The 22,435-nt window shown below is 54.6% G+C and overlaps 1 protein-coding gene across 1 annotated transcript; it reads right to left on the bottom strand.

Annotated features, from left to right (window-relative positions):
* Positions 1-12,860: 12,860 nt before the first annotated feature.
* On the bottom strand, positions 12,861-15,583 carry HAND2 (heart and neural crest derivatives expressed 2). The gene is made up of 2 exons (XM_082621134.1): positions 14,995-15,583; positions 12,861-13,658 (listed from the first exon to the last, which is right to left on the bottom strand). The coding sequence occupies exons 1-2, from the start codon at positions 15,547-15,549 to the stop codon at positions 13,560-13,562; spliced, it is 654 nt and encodes a 217-aa protein (XP_082477260.1). The 5' UTR covers positions 15,550-15,583; the 3' UTR covers positions 12,861-13,559.
* Between the last annotated feature and the right edge of the window lie 6,852 nt (positions 15,584-22,435).

Below are 22,435 nucleotides of genomic sequence, written 5' to 3'. Positions count from 1 at the left end.
ATAAAGAAAGGCTATTCACACAGACCTTTTGTATATTTTTGAACCATGAGAATGTACTGCGAATTCACGAGAAGTTAACTGATCAGGGCATATATGAGAGACATTAGGTGTTGAGTACACTTAGACATGATATCACATCTTGAGGAGGATCTAGAGGCCATCTACGGAGAATATGGGATTGAAAAACATATAATAAAACTTTCTGTTTTGCTCAATGGGTCATAAGTTGGAAATCTGACTAGAAAATAATATTTTAATGCAGAAGTATAAAACTTTAGGTGAGGCAGAATGTACACTACTCCTCTCCTGTTCTCAGATGGGAATATTTGCCAATTGAAAGCCATTTGCCCCACCAGTTAAGCCAGGTTACTAGAAACACTGACTTGCAGGACTGGCCAAACCCTCAATCCTAAGTGGAAAGACTGAGCTAGAACACAACTGAAGAAGAAAGATTGATGCTTCCTAATAGATGCTTGAAAATGGACAATTTCTTGTAAAGGAGGACAAGACCCTTCCTTAGAAATGGCTGCCTGTCAGCCTACTCCTGCCTTACCCCTCTCAGGGTGGGCTGAACACTTCACCCTAGGACAGCTGTCCATTTCCCTAGGCTTTAACCAGCTGCAAAAGTTCTTGTTAGTCAAATTCTACTCAGGAAGCCTAAATCAAAAAGAGAGTAAAAATTCCCTTAGTGATGTTAACTCAGAAACTAACGGATCAACTAAGCAGTGAGTTGAACAATCAACCCACTCCACCCCCAGATCATTAAACGGTCCCTGGATGCCAAAAAAACCTTTAAGTTAGACTGCCTTGCTCTTTAAAAAATATGCAAATACGGATAAACAACAAGATCCTACTGTATAGCACAGGGAATGCTTTTCAATATCCTGTGATAAACCATAATGGAAAAGAATATGAAAAAGAATATATATGTATAACTGACTCACTTTGCTGTACAGCAGAAATTAACACAACATTGTAAATCAACTCTACTTCAATAAAAATTTTAAATATGCAAATAACTCCACGCCCACTGGGGACCCATCCCATCAACTCACACTAGAGTTTACACACCACCTGCAGTTTTTCTGGTGGCATTAGCTCCTGCTAGTAAACAACTTAAACCATTCCTGTGGCAAAGGTCAACTGCAAAATGAAAGGGACTTTAGAAAACTTTTATGTAAAGGTATGGTATACGGAAAATCACAAGAGGGGTTATCTTCGTTCTATCCACTCGTGTTAATAAACAATCCTCCCCCAAACACAAAATCGGACCCTCTTTTCCCCACGAAAACGTGATTTCCAAGGAGGAAGTCGGTTATATCGAAAAATGGGAGAGATTTCTGAAGAGGGACTGGGAGAAAGAGCAGGGCAATGTTTCTGAGACCCCCAAAGGTGGTATTTGGGGGAAACGGTAGGGCAGGAGGGAAAGGGAGGGAGTTGAAAGAGTCTTTGGTTTCCCCAGCTGTTTGCGGCCGTTGGAATATATGGAGCCGGGGTTTTCCAAAGATGACAAGGGATAGAAAGTACAAGTCTCCCCCCTCCCCCCTCCCAGGCAGGCCTTCCCCCAAATGAAGATATATCTTCAGGCTGGAGACTTTTCCTCCTTCCACAGGGAATGAGCCGAGGTCACTTGGAACAAAGTCTCAACATTTAGTTAAAAATAGCAGAGTGATGATGGAAGCAACAAAAGGAGTCAAGGTATTTGTGCTAAAAAAACCCTTCAATCTCAGGTCTGGCCGGCAGTGGGAATATCCAAACGGGTTCTTTATATTTCACGTTTTATAGACAGTCTTTTCCCTAAAGGATATACTTTCATTAGGTCATAAATGCACCAGCAGATGGGAGAGAGGCAGGAGGTGTGCACGCGCGCGCGCGGATCAGCGGGGTCTTGGTGGGAGGCGGCGTCCCGGCGTGGGGCTCCGTGCCACCCACTCCTGTGGGCGGAGGTCGGGGACCGCGAGTGGAAGCAGCCGTTGGAGACGCTTCCTCTCTGCTGCTTCGCTTTCTTAGTTCTTACGTTTCCGGTGGGTCCACCGAATCTTCCAACTGCCCAAGGTCCAAGCATTTACTCACCACAGGCCACAGAGGGGTGGGGGAAATGACGTGCCTTTTCAAGAGAGTTTAAAATTTTCACTCGATGAAGTTTACTTGTTGGGGCCTCAGGGCCAGAGCCTAGGAGGGAGGAAAAGGGGTTTTCTGGCGACTTTCACTTCCCACTGGACCGGGTTGGAGAGGTTTACCTCCCCCAGCACCCAAGGACTGCGACTAGGTGCCCTGCTCCAGACAGGAGAGGGCTCTGCAGACGGGAATCGCCCGTCGCCGACAGCCACTTTGGCTTCTTTCAGCCTATTTCTCCAAGTGAGTCGGAGTTATACGCAACCAGCATCAGTTCACCGCCTATATCGAGTCCCGGAAACTTGAATCCGCAGCACTGATCTCACACTTAGAAGTTGGTACCAGTTTTGAAATTATTGTAAAATGCCACCTGGATGATATATCGTCTGTCTAGGCCAGATTAGCAAGCCACGAGCGCATACTCTATGTTTAAATCACACCCCGAAACGCGGAGAAAATGTTTCAATAGGGATCTACACGCAACAGAGGGAAACTGGAGCAATAATTATTTCCCTCTTTTTTGATTTCCTGTTTCTAAAGAAAGCATTGTTATCAAGGACGAGTTAGGTAATGTGAACTAAAAGGCTAGCGGGTCGCTGTCGTTTAAGCCCAATCACAGTTCGTAGTTCAAGGAAAACTGCCTTTAATTGACACCGTGTATATATTCCTCTGCTACTCTCGGGCTCCCCAGGCAGGGACGCCCCCAAGAGTATTTATTTCTAGGGCTGGAAACAAAACAACTAACCCGGTCTGCTGCGTAAGAGAGCGTTCCAAGATGTACTGCCGGAGAAAGGCTTTTTGACCCCTGTGGAAATTAGTCATATTGACAGACGCCCGGGGAAGGTAAATTACCCCGCGCGCTGACGTTACGCAGAAGCGCGCCCGGTTGCGCCTCCGCCGCGGCGCCCGCCGGGCCAGAGGCTCTCAGTTGGTTTCTCCAGATTCAGACAAAGCCCCGCTCTGCTTCTCTGGGCCTGGGATTTCAACGTGAAGGCGATGGAGAGAGCGGTAAAAAAGATGCTAGAGAGGGCAAGAGAAAACCAAAAAAGTGGAGGGGAAGAGAAAATGCTGTGCGCCCGTGGCACGGGCGAGCTGGATGGAGACCCGGAGAAAAGGAGCAGTGTCCGCAGGGGAGGGAGGGAGGAGGAGGCGGGAGGGAGAGGGCCGCGCGGCTCCCGGCTCCCAGGTCCGCCACTTGGGAGGTCCCGGCCCCAGCGCAGGCCCGGCCAAACGTCCCCCCCGGGAGGCTCGCGGATCGGGCGGGGTCGCAATTACACCTCGGCTCCAGGCGAGGACTTAAAAACCAAGTGGCTGGGGCTGCAGTCTGGAAGCAAGGCCCTGCGGTCATGGGTGGGGGGGCGGGGGGCGGGCCCGTGCACTGAAAACTTTTACAGGGCATGTGGGTACAAGAAAAAAAAAAAAAAACCCAAATAAACCACTTTCATCCAGCGTGGGCCGTGAAAATAAAAGCTGCTTTCTGAAGGGGGCGAGCGGGAGTTTTGAAATTCAGTGTGTGTTTTGCTCTTGTATAAAGAGTTTTGTGATTTTACCTGATAACCAGGGGGAATGGTAGGGGAAATAACTGAGATTTTTTTTTTCCGGGAGAGGGCTGTAATAGGGGTTCACAGGTTTCTCCCAAATCATCTTGTGTCCCCGGACTGCAAACAACTGCATACATCCATATGGATCATTATACACAGTGTGGCGGGACCCTGCGAGACCGGGTTATTGTTGACATAAAATAGGATCTAGTGGTCCTACCTCTTTGCTTTCTCATATTGAGTCTGCAAAGAGGGCAGAATGGAGAGCGTGAAAAGCGTGGCATCTGATTTTACCAGGGATTGGACCTGAAGGCTTGGCTACAGAAGGCCCGGGTCAGGGCGCAAAGACAAGGCGAAAGTCGCCCAGAGGCTGCCGGGCGGGCGCCCAGCTAAGCCCGAGCCGGGCCCTCGAGGTGCAGAAGGCGGTCCCTCCAGGGCAGGCCGGGGCTGGGGGTGGCCGCCAGCTCTCCCCCACCCCCAGCACCTTGGGCCTCGCGTCTGCGGTATTTTTAGCGCCTCTCTCGGTTCCATAGAGACTCTTTTGAAAGCCAAACTGAGCCTCTCCAAGCTGGGAGGGGTGGTGTGGGAGTACGTGGAGGCGGCTGCATGGGTATTTTGATGGAAAGAGCAGTGTCTTATCTTTAAATTAAAGGAAAACTCGCTCTCTCCAGGTCTCTTCCTTCCTTCTCTCTCTTTCGCCCCCGGCTCAGGCCCGTGGGAACACGCCGAGTGCCCCAGTTAAGAGGATCGTGGGGTAGGGATGGGCGGGGTCTAGAAATCTGAGCAGAATCGGGGTGCCGCGCGCGCTCCGCTCCGCCGTTCACCCCCTTTTCCAGGCCTAGGCACCGTCGGGAGGGGCCGGCACCGGGCTAGGAATCTCCATCGCCTTCGAGGAGGTAGCGACGGGGCTGTTTAATTTTTAAATAAAGGTTGAACATAAGTCCAAATGTTTCTGCAACGGAGTTTCCAACCCGATGTGTGTCCAGGAATGAGAAACTTGGGGCCCGGACCTGCAGCCGGCCGCTCTCAAGTGGGCGCATGTAGATTGCGCGGAAAGCTGGGACGCGCTGCGCCCCCTCTCACCTGGGAGATGCCCCGGTCCAGCTTCCGCCGCCGCATCTCCCCACACCGGCTCACGCGGAGCCCCGGAGGCTCGCGAGGCGGCCTGCACGCCCTTCCCGGTCCCGGAGGCAGCCCCCGCCCCCTTCCCGGGCTTGGCGCGGCCCCTGAAATTGCCGGGGCTGGCGGGACGGCGCTCCGCCGGGGAAAACGGGCAAGGGAAGCAGGAGGCCAGGCCGGGTGCTCTCCGCTTCCTCCTAAGGTTCAGTCCTCGCGGCCCCCGCCCCCCAGCTTTCCCCGTGCCGTCCCCCCCGGCTGCCTGGGGCGCTCCGAGTTGCCCCCAAGTTTCAGACGCCGCGCCCCTACCCACCGGATTGCCTTCGGGACCCCTTGGTGCTGAGTCGACGGCGCGGCGGCGCTGGGCCGGGCGAACGGGAACCACCAGGCCCACCAGGTCTGCGCTCTTAGCAGCCGGGTAGCCCTTCGGGTCGAAGATGCTCAGAGGAGAAGGAAGTGCAGAGGAAAAAGAAAGGCGGGGGGAGCCTAACCTACAGGCACGCACGCGAAACCGACTTTGGGGTTGGACTTTTTCAGTTTCACACGAAGCGACCTGGAGTATCTGGAGAAGGTTTTTGAAGACGTTTAGCAGGGAGGGTGAGTTTTCTGCTGAGAAACTCAATCTGCCATACAGTAGCGGCCCCATCTGGGATCTGTCACTGCTGACAGCACCACAGGGCACAGCCGTGATCTTCTGCACAGCCTGCACTCCCCGAAATACCCTCCTTAATCAAAGGATGTCTGCGCGCCGGGGCTCAGCTGACCGCGCCGGGAGCAGAGCGGCCGGCGAATTCCACCCCCCTCCCCCCGCCCGTCCCCTCCCCACGGACAGAGCCCCGGCCCCTCTGTCTTCCCAGCACATTAATTAAAAGCGGAAAATAGACAGAGGCTGATGTCATTGCTCTCAGAAGATCATAAACGTAAAAGAGTCATCCTGTGAGAATCCCTGAAAATGACTTTAATGAATAATTTCAGAGACAGTTATGGCTTTGGGTGATTACTGAGGGAGAATATGAAAACCAGATTTGCAAAGGGAGGGCGATGGTCAGGCGGCTTGGCGAACACTTTCTCCCAGTAAAACCGCACCAGTTTTCCTTCGTCGCCAAGTTCTACTTATAGACTTAGCCTGCGTTTTCTTCTTCAAAAATAAAAGCAACAAACACACGGTTTTTGTTTCCTGCGTTTCTGCCTTATCCTAAAGACAAAACGTCAGCTCAAGGCAACAACAACTCACTTTAAGTAGAAGGCAGTCATGCACTGGCCTAGTGGTCACTGGCTTCCATCTCTCCAGAAGGAGGTATTTACTGCCATCTTAATTTAGAATGATACCTTTTTTGGCCTCTTCTCTAGGCAATGTACTTAAGGAAGGTTGAAAACTCTCTCTGCCCGAGTAAGTGCACTGTTTGTTCTGAGTTCTTTCAGCGGGGGGAGCCAGCAAACAAGCAAGCAGCAAATGACCCCACGTCCTACAGAAAAATCTGCAGGTCTCCCCGACTCTTTAGCCCTTGCTCACCATTGAACTGAAAGATGATTTGGTGCTACAAGGAATGACATTTTGAAACCCTCCATCTGCTCACAGGGAAATATCAGGTTGAATCTGGTTGTTCAGGATTAGTTGTGCATTAAATATACTATTTGAGAAAACGGGGTTGTAAGTTAGGGTGGGGGGGTCTGGTGAGTACCCTATGATCCTTCATATAAATGATTTAGCTGCCTGCAAGCCTGCCTCCTTTGCTTAGAAATATACACAGGAATTCTCTGGGCCTGTGGACCACATCGATTCATTCCATTTAACTCCAGTAAAAGTTCATTTATGCTAAGTGCAAGTGCATGGGAAGAAGCAATGTGGTTTTCTTGTTGTTGCTGTTGTTAGTTTTGTTTGTTTGTGAGTGGTCTGAATGACTCAGAAAACTGCCTATTTGCCTGAGTGGACTCCACCATTAAGGCAGAACCTGGAGAAGCCACTTACCAGCGCTGTGGGAAACTACTTCTTGCAGCGATCCTGCTCCTCCCCCCCTCTAGGAGCTCAGATAGGCCCCTCCTCCTCCAGTTATTATGGATTCAGTCTCTAAAAGCCTCATTCTCTATCCCCACCCCGCCCCCATATTTCCTCTCCCCTCTGCTGGGGATAGGGGTGTGTGGGAGGGGATAGGGGGCACTAAACTCTCTCAGTGTGACTTAGGAGGAGATGGTTCTCTTCCCTTCTAGATTACAAGAAGACACTTTGGAGGTTGCCGTATTGAGTGGCCTCAAAGAATCGAGGAGGGGTGAACATTTGGGACATTTTCTCGACTGGATCCCCTGTTTATTTTAGATACTCTTGGCTACCCAAATAGATCTTCTCATCACTACACTCAAATCATGGGCTATGACTTCTTTTCCCTCTAGCTAAATTATCTGTAGCTTCTGAGTAAACCATCAGCTCAGCCTTTGCAGCCTGTGCCGAAATAAACAGCAGCTTCTGGCTTTGCTTTGAATCCATGCCGTTGTCCAGTTAAATCAAGGTGTGGGACTGATCCATGATATGGCCAATTCTCTCCCAGTAGAGATTATAAATAATGCAGGCCTCACCCTCCCCGGAGAAAGCCATCTCCATGCGGACCCATCCATTGTTCCACATGGGCCTTTGAGAGAGTGCCAAGGTCGAGGGGCTGGCTGCAGTGGGTGTGTGTGGCCTCAGGAAGTGGTTCCGGAATCCCCTAGGGGAGTTTTGAAAACTGCAGACTTCAGGTCTCACTCCTGACTGGCTGAATCAGAATTTCTGGTAGAGGTAGGGGCTGAATTTATATCTTTATCAGGTTCTTCGGGGATTTTGGATCACTAGGTAAGTGTGGGAAGCTCCAACCTAAACTGTTCTGGAGCCGGATTCATCCCAAAGACCAGGCCAGTGCCCCAGGGCACCAGGGTCGGAGGTCAGGGGTGTCATCCTCCCGCCCAGGAATTGTACAAATATACCCAGCCTCTGCTCTGGGCACTGAGACATAGTAGGGGACAAAGCTGCTGCCCGGCAAACTTGCCCTTGCAAGATGTCAGGGTTTGTGTCAAGGACAACTCCTGAGGGGGAGGGGGAGGCAGGAGAGGGTCCAGAGCCTCTGCTTCTCAGATTCTTCGGGCTGTAATAGCAGGTGCAAAGACGGAGGCGTGGAGAGACATCCTGCTCCATAACCAGCGTCTGCCCGGCCGCCCTGCTAGGCAGAAACTCACTATTTTGGCTCGAGGGCTGTAGGGGCCAAGCGGGTGCCAGTACCAGGAGAGCGGCCCTAAGAGCCCCCTGGACCCCTAATAGCCACCTCCTCCTGGCAGCCCGGCCTGCATGGGCATGGCTGCAGGGGCCGCAGCTGTTGGTGTAGGAGAGCAGCACCCCGGCCCAGGGATAGCAGAGGACCGCTGGCGGTCAGGGCCAGACACGGGAGCCTTTTCCAGGCCGGATTCACCAGATGCAGTGAGTTGGAAAACTTAAAGTGGGGAGGGGGCCCGTAGAGACGTTCCCCGTCCACACCTCACCTCCAACAAGGAAAACAAAACGTCTTCTGGACTAAAAATACATATTGAGAAAGTCCCCGCGCGCAGGCGGGCGGCGCGTTCCAGCTGCCGGCCTGGCCCGGGAGGACTTGGCCGCGCGGTCGCCGATTACACCCAGCTCGGCTGGGATGGCTCCGAGCCGTCTGCCCTGACGTCAGCCAGGCTCCGGCCCCGCCGCGGCGAGATAGGCAGCGCGGCCGGGCGCGGGCGCGGCGCTAATCACTCCCAGATGGCCCTAATAGCGGAGATAAAGACGGACGGAGCGGCCGGGAATAAATTTGTAATCAGGGCTCTACCATCTGATCATCAAAGCGGCCCAACTGCCGGGAGAATTGGAAGGGAATGCGTGTGTAGGGGGGTCGGTTCTGGGGAGAGGCGGGGGGCGCGCTCCAGCAGGGAGCTGGCTTGGGCAGGGTGGCGGGGACAGGAGAGGAGGCTCGTCGGTGCGCCTGTGAGTCAGTGCCCCGCGCCCCTGGACGGCCACCAGCCGACCGGCCGCCGCCGGGGAGCTGAGTCTGGCCGGGCGGCACCCGCGGACCCGCTGCGGGCAGTGCCTGCTTCCAGCCGTCCGCCCCCAAACGTGGGACGGGTTCCTCTCCTGGAGTTGCCCCTCTCCCCTCCTCTCTTGCCAAACCGTTAAACAACACTTGGTCCCCCGTGCCCCCGTGGACGTAAACCCGACAGCACAACTGGGCTTCCGGGGAAGAGGGCCGCCGGGGCCTCGGGGCCGCTCCAGGATCTCTGACTCCGAGGGATGCGCGGGCTCCCACAGGCCCGAGGAGTCAGGCCCGGTCGAACGAAAGGGTCCCCTCAGGTCAACAGATCTGAAAGAGACAGGCGGCGCCTAGGGTCCAGATGCAGCCCTCCCCGGGGCACACGCCCCAAGCCTCCTTTCCTCATCGTCTCCGCTTGGCACCGACCACCAGTCTGGTTTCCAAATCCAGGCGCGTGGGTGGGACTCGCGGGCAGGGAGCACGCAGGGCAGCCGTGAGGGAGAAAACCGCCGGCCACACGCGCAGCGGGAGACGCGCGGTTTCCTTAAAGCTACAGGAAGAGCTGAGCCGTTTCCTGCGCTCTGTGGAGCCTCTGTACAAATGCGGTTCCGGCTGTTGTGGCATCCTGTGCCCAGTTTACGGCCCCCCCCCGCCCCGCACACACACCTGAGGCCCTCGCAGCCGGCTCGGGCTCTCGCTGCAAAACTAGTCTCGGAAGCGGCTCGCAGGCCTCCTCCGGCTGCCTGTGGCTTTGCCTCGGGATCACTCTCACCCGCGGCCCCCCTTCCTGCGAAATCCGCGTGCGCGCAACTCACCCCTCTTGCCACCTTAACAACGCGGTGTGGGATACCAGCCCCGGACAGCGGCCAGCAGCGGCCCAGGCGAGGGGGCAGGGATGCAGCCGCCCTCCTGTCCCGACTCTTGCACACTTGGTTTCCAAAGGGCCCGAAGGTTGTCGTCCCTGGCTCCACTGCTGCACTCACCTCACCGCAGAGACGACCAGGACGCCTGGTCCTGCCGCCCCTGAGGAGGGCAGCCTAGGTGAGAGGCCCACCTTTCCTAGATGCCCGCACCTACTGGCTAACCGACTGGGAGGATGGAGCTTCCCACCGTGCCCCCAGAGTGTGGCCCCGGGATTTAGAAGGCGAGAAGAACTCCAAGTGATCTCGCTGTCATCTCCTTGGCATGTCGACCTGAAAAAAAAAAAGAAAAAAGAAAAAAGGAAAAAAACCCCAAACAACTCTGAAAGCCACAGTAAGTGTCCTGCCTGGGGGGCGAAAAGTCCTGGAAAATTGGGGTTGGGAGCAGGGGGTGCTCTGGTCTCCCTCTGTCGAGTTTCCCAAGAAGGTGAGAATGGGTCTATTGGAAAACACACACACACACACACACACGCACACGCGCGCACACACACACACACACACACACACACACACACACACACACACACACACGGCGAGCCCTCGCCCCGCCGGTGCTCCAGGGTTATCAGGCTCTCGGCCCGCGCGGCGGTCTGGGGCCGGGCCCTGACAACCAGATCCACCATCAATTTACCTTCCGCCGCCCCAGCTTCCCATTTAGCTTTTAACGTCAAATCCTGCATTTTTGTCGGCTCCGGCCTGTCTAGAGAGCTTGTGATTTCGCTGCAGGAGTGATTGCTTTTAACAAAATGGCAGCAACCACATTATCCGAGCAATTAAAACAGAGGCCTTTTAGCCAGTCCCACAAGGCAGGAGCTTGGAAACTTTTTTTTTTTTAAGCAAAGAAGAAAAGGAGTTAAAAGAGAAAGAAACGTGTAGAAGAGAAAAGCATGGAAGCGTGGAAGAAACGCCTGCCTCGCCCACCACTCAGTGCCCTGGGACTTGACGACGTGGGGCGGGAGGTGGGGTGGCACTGCGCACTGGGAGGGTGGGGACGTGCGGCTGCGGGAGTGACCGACAATCTGAGGTGTCTTGCTGTTGAAGCGTTCGGCCGGGTAGTGCGCTCGCCCGGTTAGGGGGTTCGGCCCCCTGGCGTGTCGGGTCTGCCAGATGCCTGGCCCGTTGAGGTGGCCGCTGGGTTGGAACGTCCAGGTGGTGGAAGTGTCGGGGCCGGGTGCTGCGGAGCCCGAGGAAGCGGCGCGGCGGGCGGGCAGGAGAGCGGGCGGGCAGCGCCGGGCCCAGGCCAGACAAAGACGCCAGACCCGCGTTTCTGGAGCGCGGGTTTAAAAGCATGTGCAGCAGCCGGCGGCCTCATAGCGACGGTGCTGCCAGGGTCTTCTGGCTCCCTTCTGCTGGTGTTTAACAAACCAGAAAAAGTGTTAAGGCGGCAGCAATGCGTTAAGGCCCAGGTGGCGAGGAAGACCACAGCCAAGCCAGGCCCGCACCAGCCAGCACAGGCACGTGAAGATAACTGCTCTGGGGTTCCTGTTTTGAAAACCTCACCGCCTCCACCACCGTGCACGCCACTACCTCGGTAAACTCTATCCCTCCGCCCCTAGGATCTGGCATCTTTCTCTCGAACGGATTAAAGTAAAAGGCGGCTGGAGGCGGGAGAGGGAGGGAGCCCCTCGGTCAAACGGACAGGGATCCCGAGAGTAACAGAAAATCAGGGCGCGCCTCCCTCCGCCCCCCAGCGTTATAAACAAAGGCAAGTGTCTGTAAACACAGCCCCGCGCCCACCATGTCGGCCCAGCGCCGGCTGACCCGAGGGGAGAAAGTTCAGATCGCTTTGGCCGAGTTGTTCTAACCCCGCGCCCTCGAGTCGGCGGCCGCCCGCAGCAGAACCCCGCAGCGCCGCTCGCCCGCCTCCCGCCCGGCGCTAGCGAATTCACCGGCTGCCGGCGGTGGGCTCAGAGACGGCACCCGCCAGAGTGGGACCCCTGGGGTGGCGGGGGAGGGTCCGTGCCCGAGGCCGAGGTGAGAACATCACCCCGAGGATGGGTTCCAAGGTGGGAACCCTCTGGCCAGCCTCCCTAGCCCCAGATCTGTACACGCGGCGTTTCCTGAAGCAAACCGCTTTTTAATAAGTTTCGCCCTTCTCCCTCCCCCCTCCGCACCCCCCATCCCTCCCTTCGCTCCCCCTCCCCGGCCTGCCGAGCCCTTTCCGGCACTCCAGCTTCTCCGACTCTTACAGCAGAGATTCCGCTCTGGCCAAGCCCACGGGCAAAGGAAGCCTCGGGAACTTCCTTCCGGGATGTGCCTGGGCTCCCGGAGCCCGAACCTCCGACGGGGGTGGGGGTGGGGGGAGTCCTGGCGGCTGAGAGCTGGGGACGGAGCCCCGGGCTGGCCTGGCCTGCGGCCGGGAGGACTTCAGACACCGCACAGTTAATACTGAGTTCCCTATAGCTCCTTGTAAATCTAGCGCCCGCTCCACCCCTCCCTCCCCCTTTAAATCCTCGGTCGCGTTCGCGATTTCTTACTTGATGTAGAATTCCTGGTTACCTAATCACGGATTTTTTTCCCCCGAAGGGCCTCCCCCTCCCCCGGCCTGCTCAGACCAGTCCCCCTTCTCCCCACCTACCCCCCCATCGAGACGACCAGCCAAAACCTCCTTTCTCCTGGTCTTTTCTCCCCTTTCTTGGATGAAAGCCCTATATTTTGAATTAAAAACTCTAGACTAGTTCCTGCGGCTGCAATAACGCGTGGGTTTGTCCCCAAAACGCCTTCAACCGAAAATGGCCCCTCAAACAAAACCCGAAGCCCCCCCCCCCACCAATGGCATCTGGTTGATTTCAGGAAAAGAAGGACACCTTTCCACCTCCTGAGCAAACCGCCCAGGCCCCTCTCCGGCCAGACCCTCCTTCCACAGCCCACTCAGTGCTCTCCTGGGGGCCAGGGACAGAGGGAAGGGAGGCAGGACTCGATGGCGCCCAGGCCCTTTGGCAGGATTTTCACCAAGGACACTTCTCTTTAAAGGGCCTCCTCGCCAGCCCTGCGAGGCCAGGAGCTCAAGTTGATGACTGGTCTGAACCACTGACTCTATCAAACAAAGTTAGAGGCAATCATGATAATTTAGTTTACTTCTGAATATTTTAAATATAATGAAAACAAGTATAACAGTTTTGTTTTCAAAACTCTTTTGAGGTATCCACCATTAAAAGATTGGGGTTTTGTAAAAAAAAAAACACACAGTGGTTTATTGAATACTTACAACGTTTACACCTTCAATATTAATTAAATTCCACTTAGTTTTAGAGGACGGAAGTGCACAAAACAAGTAGCTGTTGGAAACATCTTCACATAGGGAACCACCACAGATGAAATGGCAGCACTAGATACCGACCCCAACGGAAATGTTAGCGGCCCCGTTTTCTGCTTTGAAATAAAACTTTATAATCCCCAGGAATATTTATATCCAAAGGCCAAGTATTAAAGGTACACTTCACATACACACTATTGTCCGCTGTCTTTATCTGGAGGGGGTTGGGGAGAGGGCACCGCTGGTGTCTACACAGCCAGGAGGAAACATTCACAAACAGAGAATCTACGAGACGCCGGGATCCCTTACCACGCGGGAGTGTCCTCTTCATATTAAAATATGGAATGCTTTTCTTCAAATATCCACTTTGTTTTTGGAGGGGAAGGTGGGGAGCTGATGCCTCGAAGGGGGGCAAAGAGAGGGAGGCACATTGCACATAAATAAACCGGATGATCCAAATGCAGGAAGTCCTCAGAGCGGAGCGCACGGAGCTTGCCCGGAGTCCTGGGTCTGCATCCGGCTCCTGGGCCCGGCTCGCGCTCTCCTCCACCTCTTCTCCTTCTTCTTCTCCTCCTCCTCTTCCTCTCCCTCCTCCTCACTGCTTGAGCTCGAGGGCCCAGACGTGCTGCGGCCAGCCCGTCCGGCCTTTGGTTTTCTTGTCGTTGCTGCTTACTGTGCTTTTCAAGATTTCGTTCTGGGCAGAGGGGAGGCGAGGGGGAGAAAAGGAGAAAGAGAGAATCAGAGAGGAGACCCGGTTCCACGCCACCCCCGCGCTTTTCCCGGCCAGAGGAGAGAGTAAGAGAGCCAGCCAGGGATGACGTGTGGGATGCTTTCAAGTCCCAGCCCTGGCAGAAGAGCTACGGAGGCTGGCCGCTGCCATAGCTCCCGCCCGAGCTTCCAGACGCCGGCCGCGCTCAACTCCCGATCGGCAGGTTTATAAACAACCACCCGTTCTCATGTCGTTTATGGAGGAACCGGGGGCCTTCTCTCTAACTCTAGATGTAGGGGCGCGAGCGGGGGTCATCGCAGCCCCAGCGCCGCGCTCTAGGGAAGATGGGGTGAGGTGCCCCCGCCTTGGCCTGGGCCTGTCGGCATGCAGCTCGGCCTCCGGCTCGGTTCGGCAGTGCCTCTCCTTCCAAGGCCTCTGAAATCCCCCGTTACTCGGGATCTCTCGACTGTGTAGCGACTAAAGCGCCATAGGCCCCAAAGAAGAAAACCTCGACAAATGGGATAATTTTCCAGGCCCTTCGTGGCCATAGCCCTGCTCTGAACACCACTACCCTCTGGGCACCTGGTAGGAACTTGAGAAAACTAATTTTCAGTTATAATTTCCTGTTACTGTTAACAACAATTCCAGTGACCAAGGTAATATTTACTATTTGTCTTAAAATGTACAGGCTCATGCAAACAAAACAAGAAATACCGTGAAGTATACTCAGCTGGGAAGTCACATTTTAGTCTCACTGCCAAAGAGAAGCTGCATTTTGAAGTTAAAAGTACTTATTTTATGTTTACCTTGACGTCTTCCCGGCACAGAAATCAGAACAAGGATCAAATTCTTAGGATCAGTGGCTGCCTCATTCTCAAGAGGGGGAAATGCGATCACTAGCGAAATAATTGGGATCAAGCGCTTCTGAGCAACTTATTTTAGAAATATCTGAAAGCAAGATCGCATTGCAGGCCAGATGAAGGCTCTACAGGACAGGGAATGAGGGGTCCGGGCCAGTGCGATCGGGAGATCAAGCCGGACCCTGAGTCCGCGAGGCCCGCCCTGAGTGCCGGGGGGAGCGGCGATAACCCGGGGGTAAGATCACCAGCGCGAAGCATCGCTCTTAACCTCCTCCGCGTGCTGACACCCTCCCCCACCCCCTCCGCTTCTGCGGTAAACCAACCCGACCAGAACCTGGTGCAAGCAACCTTGGCTCAAGACGCAGCCAAAGAACGCGGAGAGCCATTCCTCAGCCCAACTGGAAAGAGACCGGAATTCCCGGTCCCTCGTACCCCACTGCCCGCTGCCCCCTGGTACTGACCAGTTCCTTCTTCCTCTTCTCTTCTTTCACATCTGTCTTCTTGATCTCCGCCTTGAAGGCCTCCGCCTCGCCGTTCTGGTCGTCCTTGGCCAGCAGGTCCATGAGGTAGGCGATGTAGCTGGTGGCCAGGCGCAGCGTCTTGATCTTGGAGAGTTTGGTGTCGGCGGGCACGTTGGGGATGCACTCGCGCAGTTCAGCGAAGGCGCTGTTGATGCTCTGAGTCCTGCGCCGCTCCTTGCGGTTGGCGGTGCCCCGGCGCTTCACCGGGCGCGGCCCCCCCAGGCCCGGGGGCCCGGCGCCCGGCGGCACCCCCCCGTAATGGGAGTGGTCCAGGCCGGCGGCGCCGCTGGCGTACTCGGGGCTGTAGGACAGGGCCATGCTGTAGTCGGGGGGCGACATCTCGGGGTGGCCGATGAGCCAGCCATGGAAGTAGGGGTTCTCCTCGTGGCTGCAGCGGCTGGCGGCTGCGGCGGCGGCTGCGGCGGCGGCGGCGGCGAACGGATAGCCCTCATGGTGCACCACCGGGTGGTGGGGGAAGCCCCCCACCAGACTCATCTCGCCCTCCGCGCCCCTCCACGCGCCCCAGCGTGCGCACAGTCCCGCCGCGCCCTCGGCCCGGGCCCCCGCTCCGGCGCTCGGCGGCCTCCCCCACCCCCCAGCCCCCAGCCCCCGGGCGCCCCGGCCGGCCCGGCAGCCGCAGAGGGGGCTGCTGCAGCCCGGGCCCCGGCCCCCCGCCTGGCCCGCGGGGCCCGCCTCAGCAGCGCCGCGGCCGCCGGCTCCCCATAGGGCGCGGCGAGGTGGTCCCGGCACCGTGCGCCCCTGGCCGCCGCCGCCGCCGCCGGCTCCCGCCTCGCTCCACGGCCCGCTCGCAGGCTTCTGCTTCCCGGGCGTCTGCGGGCAGGCACAGTCCTCTCGTGCTCATACAAAGGTGCCCGGGCTCCGGCGGGGCTGCTCGGCGGAGTCGCCGGCTCCGCGCCCCGGCCGCGCGCCCGGCGCCGCTGCTACTCGGAGTCCCGGGGCGAGTCCAAGCCGCGGCTGGAGGAGCCGGCGGGGTCGACTGCTCACTGTGAAGCTACCTCCATGCGACCCTCCCCTTCCCGCCCTTTCCCCTCCCCCCACCAGCCTGATCTGTGTTCTTGGGCGCTTATTGTTTTAATGAAATTTTTGGTTGTTGTTGTTTTGGTCCTTGAATGTGATTTTAGCTGCGAGTAACGTGTCCCGCGCTCCTCTCGGGCTCCCTCGGAGGGTTTTCAGAGAGGTCTCAGTGCATCCATTTTCTCAGATCCTCTCCTTCTTTCGGGGGGAAGGATCTGGGCCCTGCAGGCGCCCTGGAGCGCGAAGGCGGCGGCTGGGGCTCGGAGGGGTCTGCGCGGCGGCCTTGGGAGCTCCCGGGCGGCGGCGGCGGCGGTTCTCCGGGACTGGACACCGTGAGGGGAGCAAGAGGATTTTCCCAGCAAGATCTCCATGTACAGCTACATCTTTAGGGCCGCTCGGGTTAATATATGTCGTCAGAGGCTCCTCACGCCAATCCCGGGGCGGCGGGGGCGGCGCCTCGCGCTCTCTGCAATAAAACTTTTTGATGTTCTCCTTGCTAATTGCCGAGGTCCTCATCCAGGATTGGCTGCCCCTTCATAACCAGAAGATAATTAAAACGAGGGGGGGAGGGTTAAAAAAACTTTTTTATCAGCCGGAGGTTAATGCAAGTGTTTAACAGATGCTTCACTATTAAAATATTTTACCCCCAAGTCTCAAATATCGAAGAATCTTAAACCAGGTACGGTATCACTCCGCTTTCTTTTCTGGTTAAAAAAAAAAAAAAAAGGAAGCAGATATTGCTTTTCGAAGTGTTTTGTAGGTAACCGAGGCAAGAAAACCAGAAGGCAGCGGGCGCAGTTCCGTGCGGGGCCGGGAGCAGAGGCGGCGGGCGGTCCCCACGGAGGCGCGTCTCCAGCCCAGGCGGGCGCGGGGCCCGGGGCGCGGGGCGCGGGGCGCGGCGGGGCACGGCTGCGGCTTTGACCTGGGCACGGGCTGGAAACGCCCGCCTCAGCGTCGCTGGACTTACCCGCCATCACGTTACCCAGGCCAGGGCCGTCTTGGGTAGCTCATGTTATTGTGGCTGCTTTTGGAGATCATGGTGGAGACCCCGGGACCGGTGGCCAAGCCGATTATAAATACTCTTACTTCCATGTTCTTCAGGGACACCAGCCCCAGCGAAGGAAGACCTTGAGCGATTTCAAAGCGCAGGCACCTCGATTCCCCGAATTTGTTGTGTGGCTGGTATCGGTGTTCCCCTGGTTTAACTAGCCTGTCTGGTAAGTAACTGAATATTTTTTACAGCGTGTTCTGAGCTTATTTTCCAGTTTTTATGAACAAACATATAAATACATCTCGGCATTCCTGCCTCTCCCATAAAAGCGGGCATCTGTGGAAAGCAGGTTTAGTTATCGGAGGGGAACCATTAAACACCAGTTTAAGAGGCAGGCCGGGAGGACGGCTTGTGGATGTTTAGACTGCTGGCCTTGGTGATCTTGAACGCATTATAACGGAAAATGGATCTCCACTTGTGAGTCACCCGGCCGCAGGGCACCGGGCCCACGGTGCCCCGAGCGGCGTGAGCGTCTCCAGAAAGCTCGCAGGAGGTTGGGGGTGGTGGTGGACGGTGGCAGGAGCTGAAATGATCCCCGGGGCTTGGCCGGGAGCCGCAAGGGGAGGCTGATGTGTAGCTGAGGATTCCGCCCAAAGGGTCGGTGTGGAAAAGGGTGTCTACAGAAGCCCGCGGGCCGTAAATTAGAGGGAGCCCACGCGGAGTGTGCAGGAGCCCGCGCTGAGCCCGGGACTGGCCACTGGGCCTGGCGAGGGTCACCCAGGGGAGACCAACTACACTACCTTGGGCGTCGTCTCTGGCAGGCAGGCAGGCAGGCCCCAGGCCGCAAAGGGAGTCGCAGCCAAAGGACTCAGCGAGCACAGTCCTTTTCTTGCCTGCTGCGTGCGTTTTGCGGGGTACACTGGTTGGGGATGGAAGGCCAGGTCAGCACGAATAGAGGTCGGGGTTGAGGGGTACCCAACTCCTGAGCTGCCAGGGATTGGGGCAGCCGCCAGCCACTAACCCCAGAGCCCTGGGCAACAGCTTTGGGAAACATGTTTTAGCTTTTAGGTGGCCGGGCTACAGGAGAGGGAAAGGAACCCAGAGAGGGTCGTAGAAATCCAGTCTGGGAGTCCTCATGTTGACCCATTCAGTCCCTTCAGCAAGGGGTCAGTTTCCCTGGATGCCCCCAGCAGAGGTGTTAAGGCAGAGGACAGGAGTTGGGGAGTAGCTGAAACCAGACTGGTTGGTAAGTGCCCTTTGGGCTCAGAACAAAATAGCCACCTAGAGCTTCGAACCCTCACCCTGGGTAGGTCTGCAGTTTTGAGCACAAGGAGAGTCTTTTAAAGACCTTGTTCTTCAAGGAAAGAATATAGGTAGTGTGGTCAGGGTTCTGTTTACATTTTCACGGGGGAGGCCAACCCTGAATGTGTAAATACTGGTAGTTCAGTCCTCTGACATTTGATACATTTTTTAAAAGTCTGTTTATAAAAACACATCTAGGCCTTGGGAGCAGGTAGACAAAGTACGATGATTGCACCCTGGCTGGGAACGGGTAAAAATGCAGGGAAAGTAGATGCAAGCTGCTTTCAGGCCAGGGGGAGTTTGGGGAATTGAAAGGAGGAGGAAGAGGCCAGGCAGAGGGCTGAGCAGGGGACTGGGATGCAGTGTCCACCAGAGGCGAGGGGCCTCCATGGGAAAGGCATCAGAACTTGCCACTTTCAGCCTTTCCCATGCTGTTTTCATTGAAACAAAAAATGGACGAACCCCTTCATGGTCCCAGAGAGCCTGGCAAGTGATAGAAGAGATGGACAACATGGGACAGAAAGAAGTCATAAAAGATGCTAATCTGAACATCCGTCCTCGTTGCAGTGTCATTATCAGTTAATTAATGTGATCCGAGGGTCCAGGGCTTCATGAATCTCCAAAAGCCAAAATGCAGAGGCTACAGCCCTAGAAAGGGGGCTTGGAGGCAGGGGACAAATGAGAGAATTCTAGGGTCCCTAACTGGCTGAGTTCCACTGTGAATGCACAACCGAGTCCACTTTTTTGTGTTAGTACTCTCTTTGGGACATTTTGCTCCGGGTCTAGTGGGATGCTGGATTAGTCTGCTGCTTTGGAAAGCTGTGAGGCAAAGATGCCGTCTCAGGTTTGCCCCCAGTTTAGGTGGCCTGTGCCTTCTGGGGGGCTACTGATGGAGCTGGTGGTAGTGGTGGTGATGGAGGGGAAAGTGGGAAAAGAAAAGGAGGAGGGGGAAGTTCCTGGCTTAGTTATCAGCCCAGGGACCCCATCATGGTCTGTACTACTGTGGCCTCTGGTGTGCTGCTCCCCAAAGGGCATGCATTCCGAGTACTCCAGGGGAGGTGAGACGATGCAGGCTGAGGACCACTGAGCAGCTGAGAAGATGCGGGCTGGGGGCCGCCTGGGGTGCCTGCAGGAGGAATCCTGCAAGGGTGAGGACGTGCTAACATCTTCCCCTTTTCTGAGGCCCTGAGCTGAGCTGCAACCAGTCTTACCTAGGCGGGGAGACTGCTTCACAGGAGGGGGGCTGGGGATGATGTTTGCGATCCTTGTAGCTGAAGATGTACCCACTGTGCTGCACATTACATCTGCCTTCTTCAGCTAAGCAGCCAGAACTGGGGTCCAACATTTATTCTGGGCCCGTGTCTCCTGTCTCTTTTCCCTCACTCCTACCCTTTCCCCTGAAAGGGAGTCAAAGGGCACGGGAATGGCTGCACACTCCCTTGCAAACGTTCTGGTCTTGTGAGATGTTACTTTTAAAATAAATCTGGTTTAAACTAAATATTTTCTTAAAAACTTCAGTCTGTTTTTAGGGAAAATACAGATCTTTTTGAGGTATTTATTATTTCAAAGGCGAGGGCAGTTTGTATCTTGTGTTTTGCTCATGAGAACTCAAAATAAACTGGACCTGAAAATAACCAGGCCAGAGGGCCATAAACACACATTTTATGTTTACGGGAATTATGGCTCAATTCCCTTCAGCGTCTTTCAAATCTCGTTTTCCCTTATTTTCTTAACCAACCTAGTAGAAGTGACTCTGGGCATCCCTTTAAATATCTATAATGCTCTTCTGTGAGGTGAACCCCAGAACGTGCTAAGAAGCCCAGAAAGAACATCAAACCCAGAAAGTGGCAGCAAAAGCAGTGTGTTCTTGAAGATGTCACCCCAGCCTCACCTGCTCCAAGGAGGTGCTTCTTGTGACACCCTAATTGCTCTGCATTTCTGCCTGTCCAAGGGTGGGGTTGAGTCATTGTACCTGCTGGCCACTCAGCCCCAGAACCTCTAGGACAATCTAGAACCAGGCATATTGTCTGAGGGGCAACAAGAGTTTCCCTCTAACTGGGGTTTTGTAGTCCCTCCCTTTCTTGTGTATCTTTTGGCGAGTGACAGTGGCCCCAGAAACGTGGTGGTGCTCCAAGTACACATCTACAAAGCAGAATCAAGTTTGATCGGACTCACGTCTGTTTCAGAAACGAAGGACAGGAAGAGCTGCCCTTGGCTCTCCGGAGGTTTCATTTCTCGTGAGCATTTTCTTGTTGGATTTTGGGGTGGGCCTGGGGTATCTGGTGAGTGAGCCCTCGTCCCTCCTCTTTCCCATCCGTACAGATCTGTGGCAACAGGGTGGGGAGGGGCTGATCCAGTTGCAGTGATGACTCTGGAGGGGCTGATTGCTCCGTGTTGATCAGGAAACAGTTAAGTCAGTGGAGAAAATTGGAACTTGCTGGGCGCTTGTAACCCCCCCTGCATTAGCCCTTCTCTCTCTCTTTCTCTCTTCTCTCCTCCCTTTCTACCTTCCTTTCCCTCTCTACCTCCTTCCTCCTTCTCTCTTTCCCTTGCTTCTAATTTGCCTTCCAGCAATGTTTGGATTTACAGGGTTTTTGGTGTCATAGAACCTGAAAGTGGTGAAGAATAAGACCCTGGCTCATCCTTAAATAAAGTCCTTTAGAAAAATATTTTTAAAAATTGAAATATGACAGACATATAACATTGTGTACAATAATTAAGGTGTACACCGTACAAGAAACATCTTAATGTCCCCTATGAAGGGTGGTGGGAATTTGCATTTTCTCCAAATAATCAATGACTAGATCTTCATATTAACTGGCAAATGTGCTGCTGCTCTGGAGGGTCCTTATTGATAAGGGGGAACCTTTGCCAGGTATCCACATGTGTCTGTAAAGCTAAAATCCTTACTCAGACCGAAGGGAACAAAAGATAATGCACATGAAGGGTCCTCACTCCGGGCGGCATGCTGTATATATACATGGGAAGTGTTACTAATGTAATCATGGTGGTCCTAAGAGGTATGATAAATCTGATCTTTGCTACTTTGTAGTAAAATATAGATGGAGTTTAGAGCAGAAGTGGTGTAAGAAAATACACCTCACAGGATTTATGTCAACTACTCAGTCACATTCTTGTTTCAATCAAATCACCTACACACACAAGTAATATTTTCTTCCAAGCCGGGAGGAAAGCCTTCAACATGCAGAAGAGGAAGTAATTGTAATTTTGCATACATGCTCTAAGGAAATGGTAAGGAAGAGACTTCAACTAGTCTGCAATACAGTCTGCGGTTCAGAATAAAATATGAAAGCAAATGGCAGCTTAAAATGCAGGGCTTTGGACAAACCACTCAAGTGACGGAAGGGTCTGTTTGTGTCTGGAAGCCCCGGTGCCTTCCCAGTTCTAACTGCAGTGTGGCTCACATTCCTGTTCTGAAGCCTCCTTTGCAAATTCACAGAGATAGATTTCTCTAGCCAGGGCAGTTGCTTCCAAACCCTTGCTAGTTTCTTCCGGGGCCTTTGCTTCTAGACGAGGGCTCGCCACGATGGCTAGGTTTCAGGTTAACAAAAAGAAACCGTTTTATTGTCGATATTAATGGCAAACCTCGATGTTTACAAGGCTTGGGTTCAGCAGATCAAAAGCAGCTTGGCTTGACTTCTCAATATTCTCTGGAGCTTAGACAATTAACTGCAATTTTGCTCCTAACGAAACAACACAGAGAAGTTCGTTCCAGAAGCGCTGAAGGTAGCCTTTCAGCAGAGATTTTTTTTTTAACCTGTGTACAACCTGCCAGAATCTAAAACATTTGTCCACTGAAGCTGAGCTGAGTTTTGAAGGAAACCTCCTTAAGAAAATGTGTTGGCAAAGTGTCTTCGTTTGCAACGCCACGAGCCTGTTCAGCCCTGCATTCCTTGCTTGCCTTTCTGGATCCCGCAGACTGAGGTCTCCCTGGTAATTTGGGTACACCGAGTCTCCAGTTAATGACAGATAATCAGCCTTTGGGTCATTCGGTCATTCTCTTATTACAAACCCCTCCTGCTCTCTCTGATC

The sequence above is a fragment of the Mesoplodon mirus genome, assembly GCF_964341445.2.
Source record: "Mesoplodon mirus genome assembly, chromosome: 1".
Lineage (NCBI taxonomy): Eukaryota > Metazoa > Chordata > Mammalia > Artiodactyla > Ziphiidae > Mesoplodon > Mesoplodon mirus.
This window is presented reverse-complemented; position numbering and strand designations above follow the sequence as displayed.

What these genes read in the sequence shown, in the direction of transcription:
- HAND2 (XM_082621134.1), bottom strand. Translation starts at nt 15,549, where the DNA reads ATGAGTCTGGTGGGGGGCTTCCCCCACCACCCGGTGGTGCACCATGAG. An exon ending in AGAAGAGGAAGAAGGAACTG is followed by an intron (nt 13,659 to 14,994) that starts GTCAGTACCAGG and finishes CCCTCTGCCCAG; the next exon opens with AACGAAATCTTGAAAAGCAC.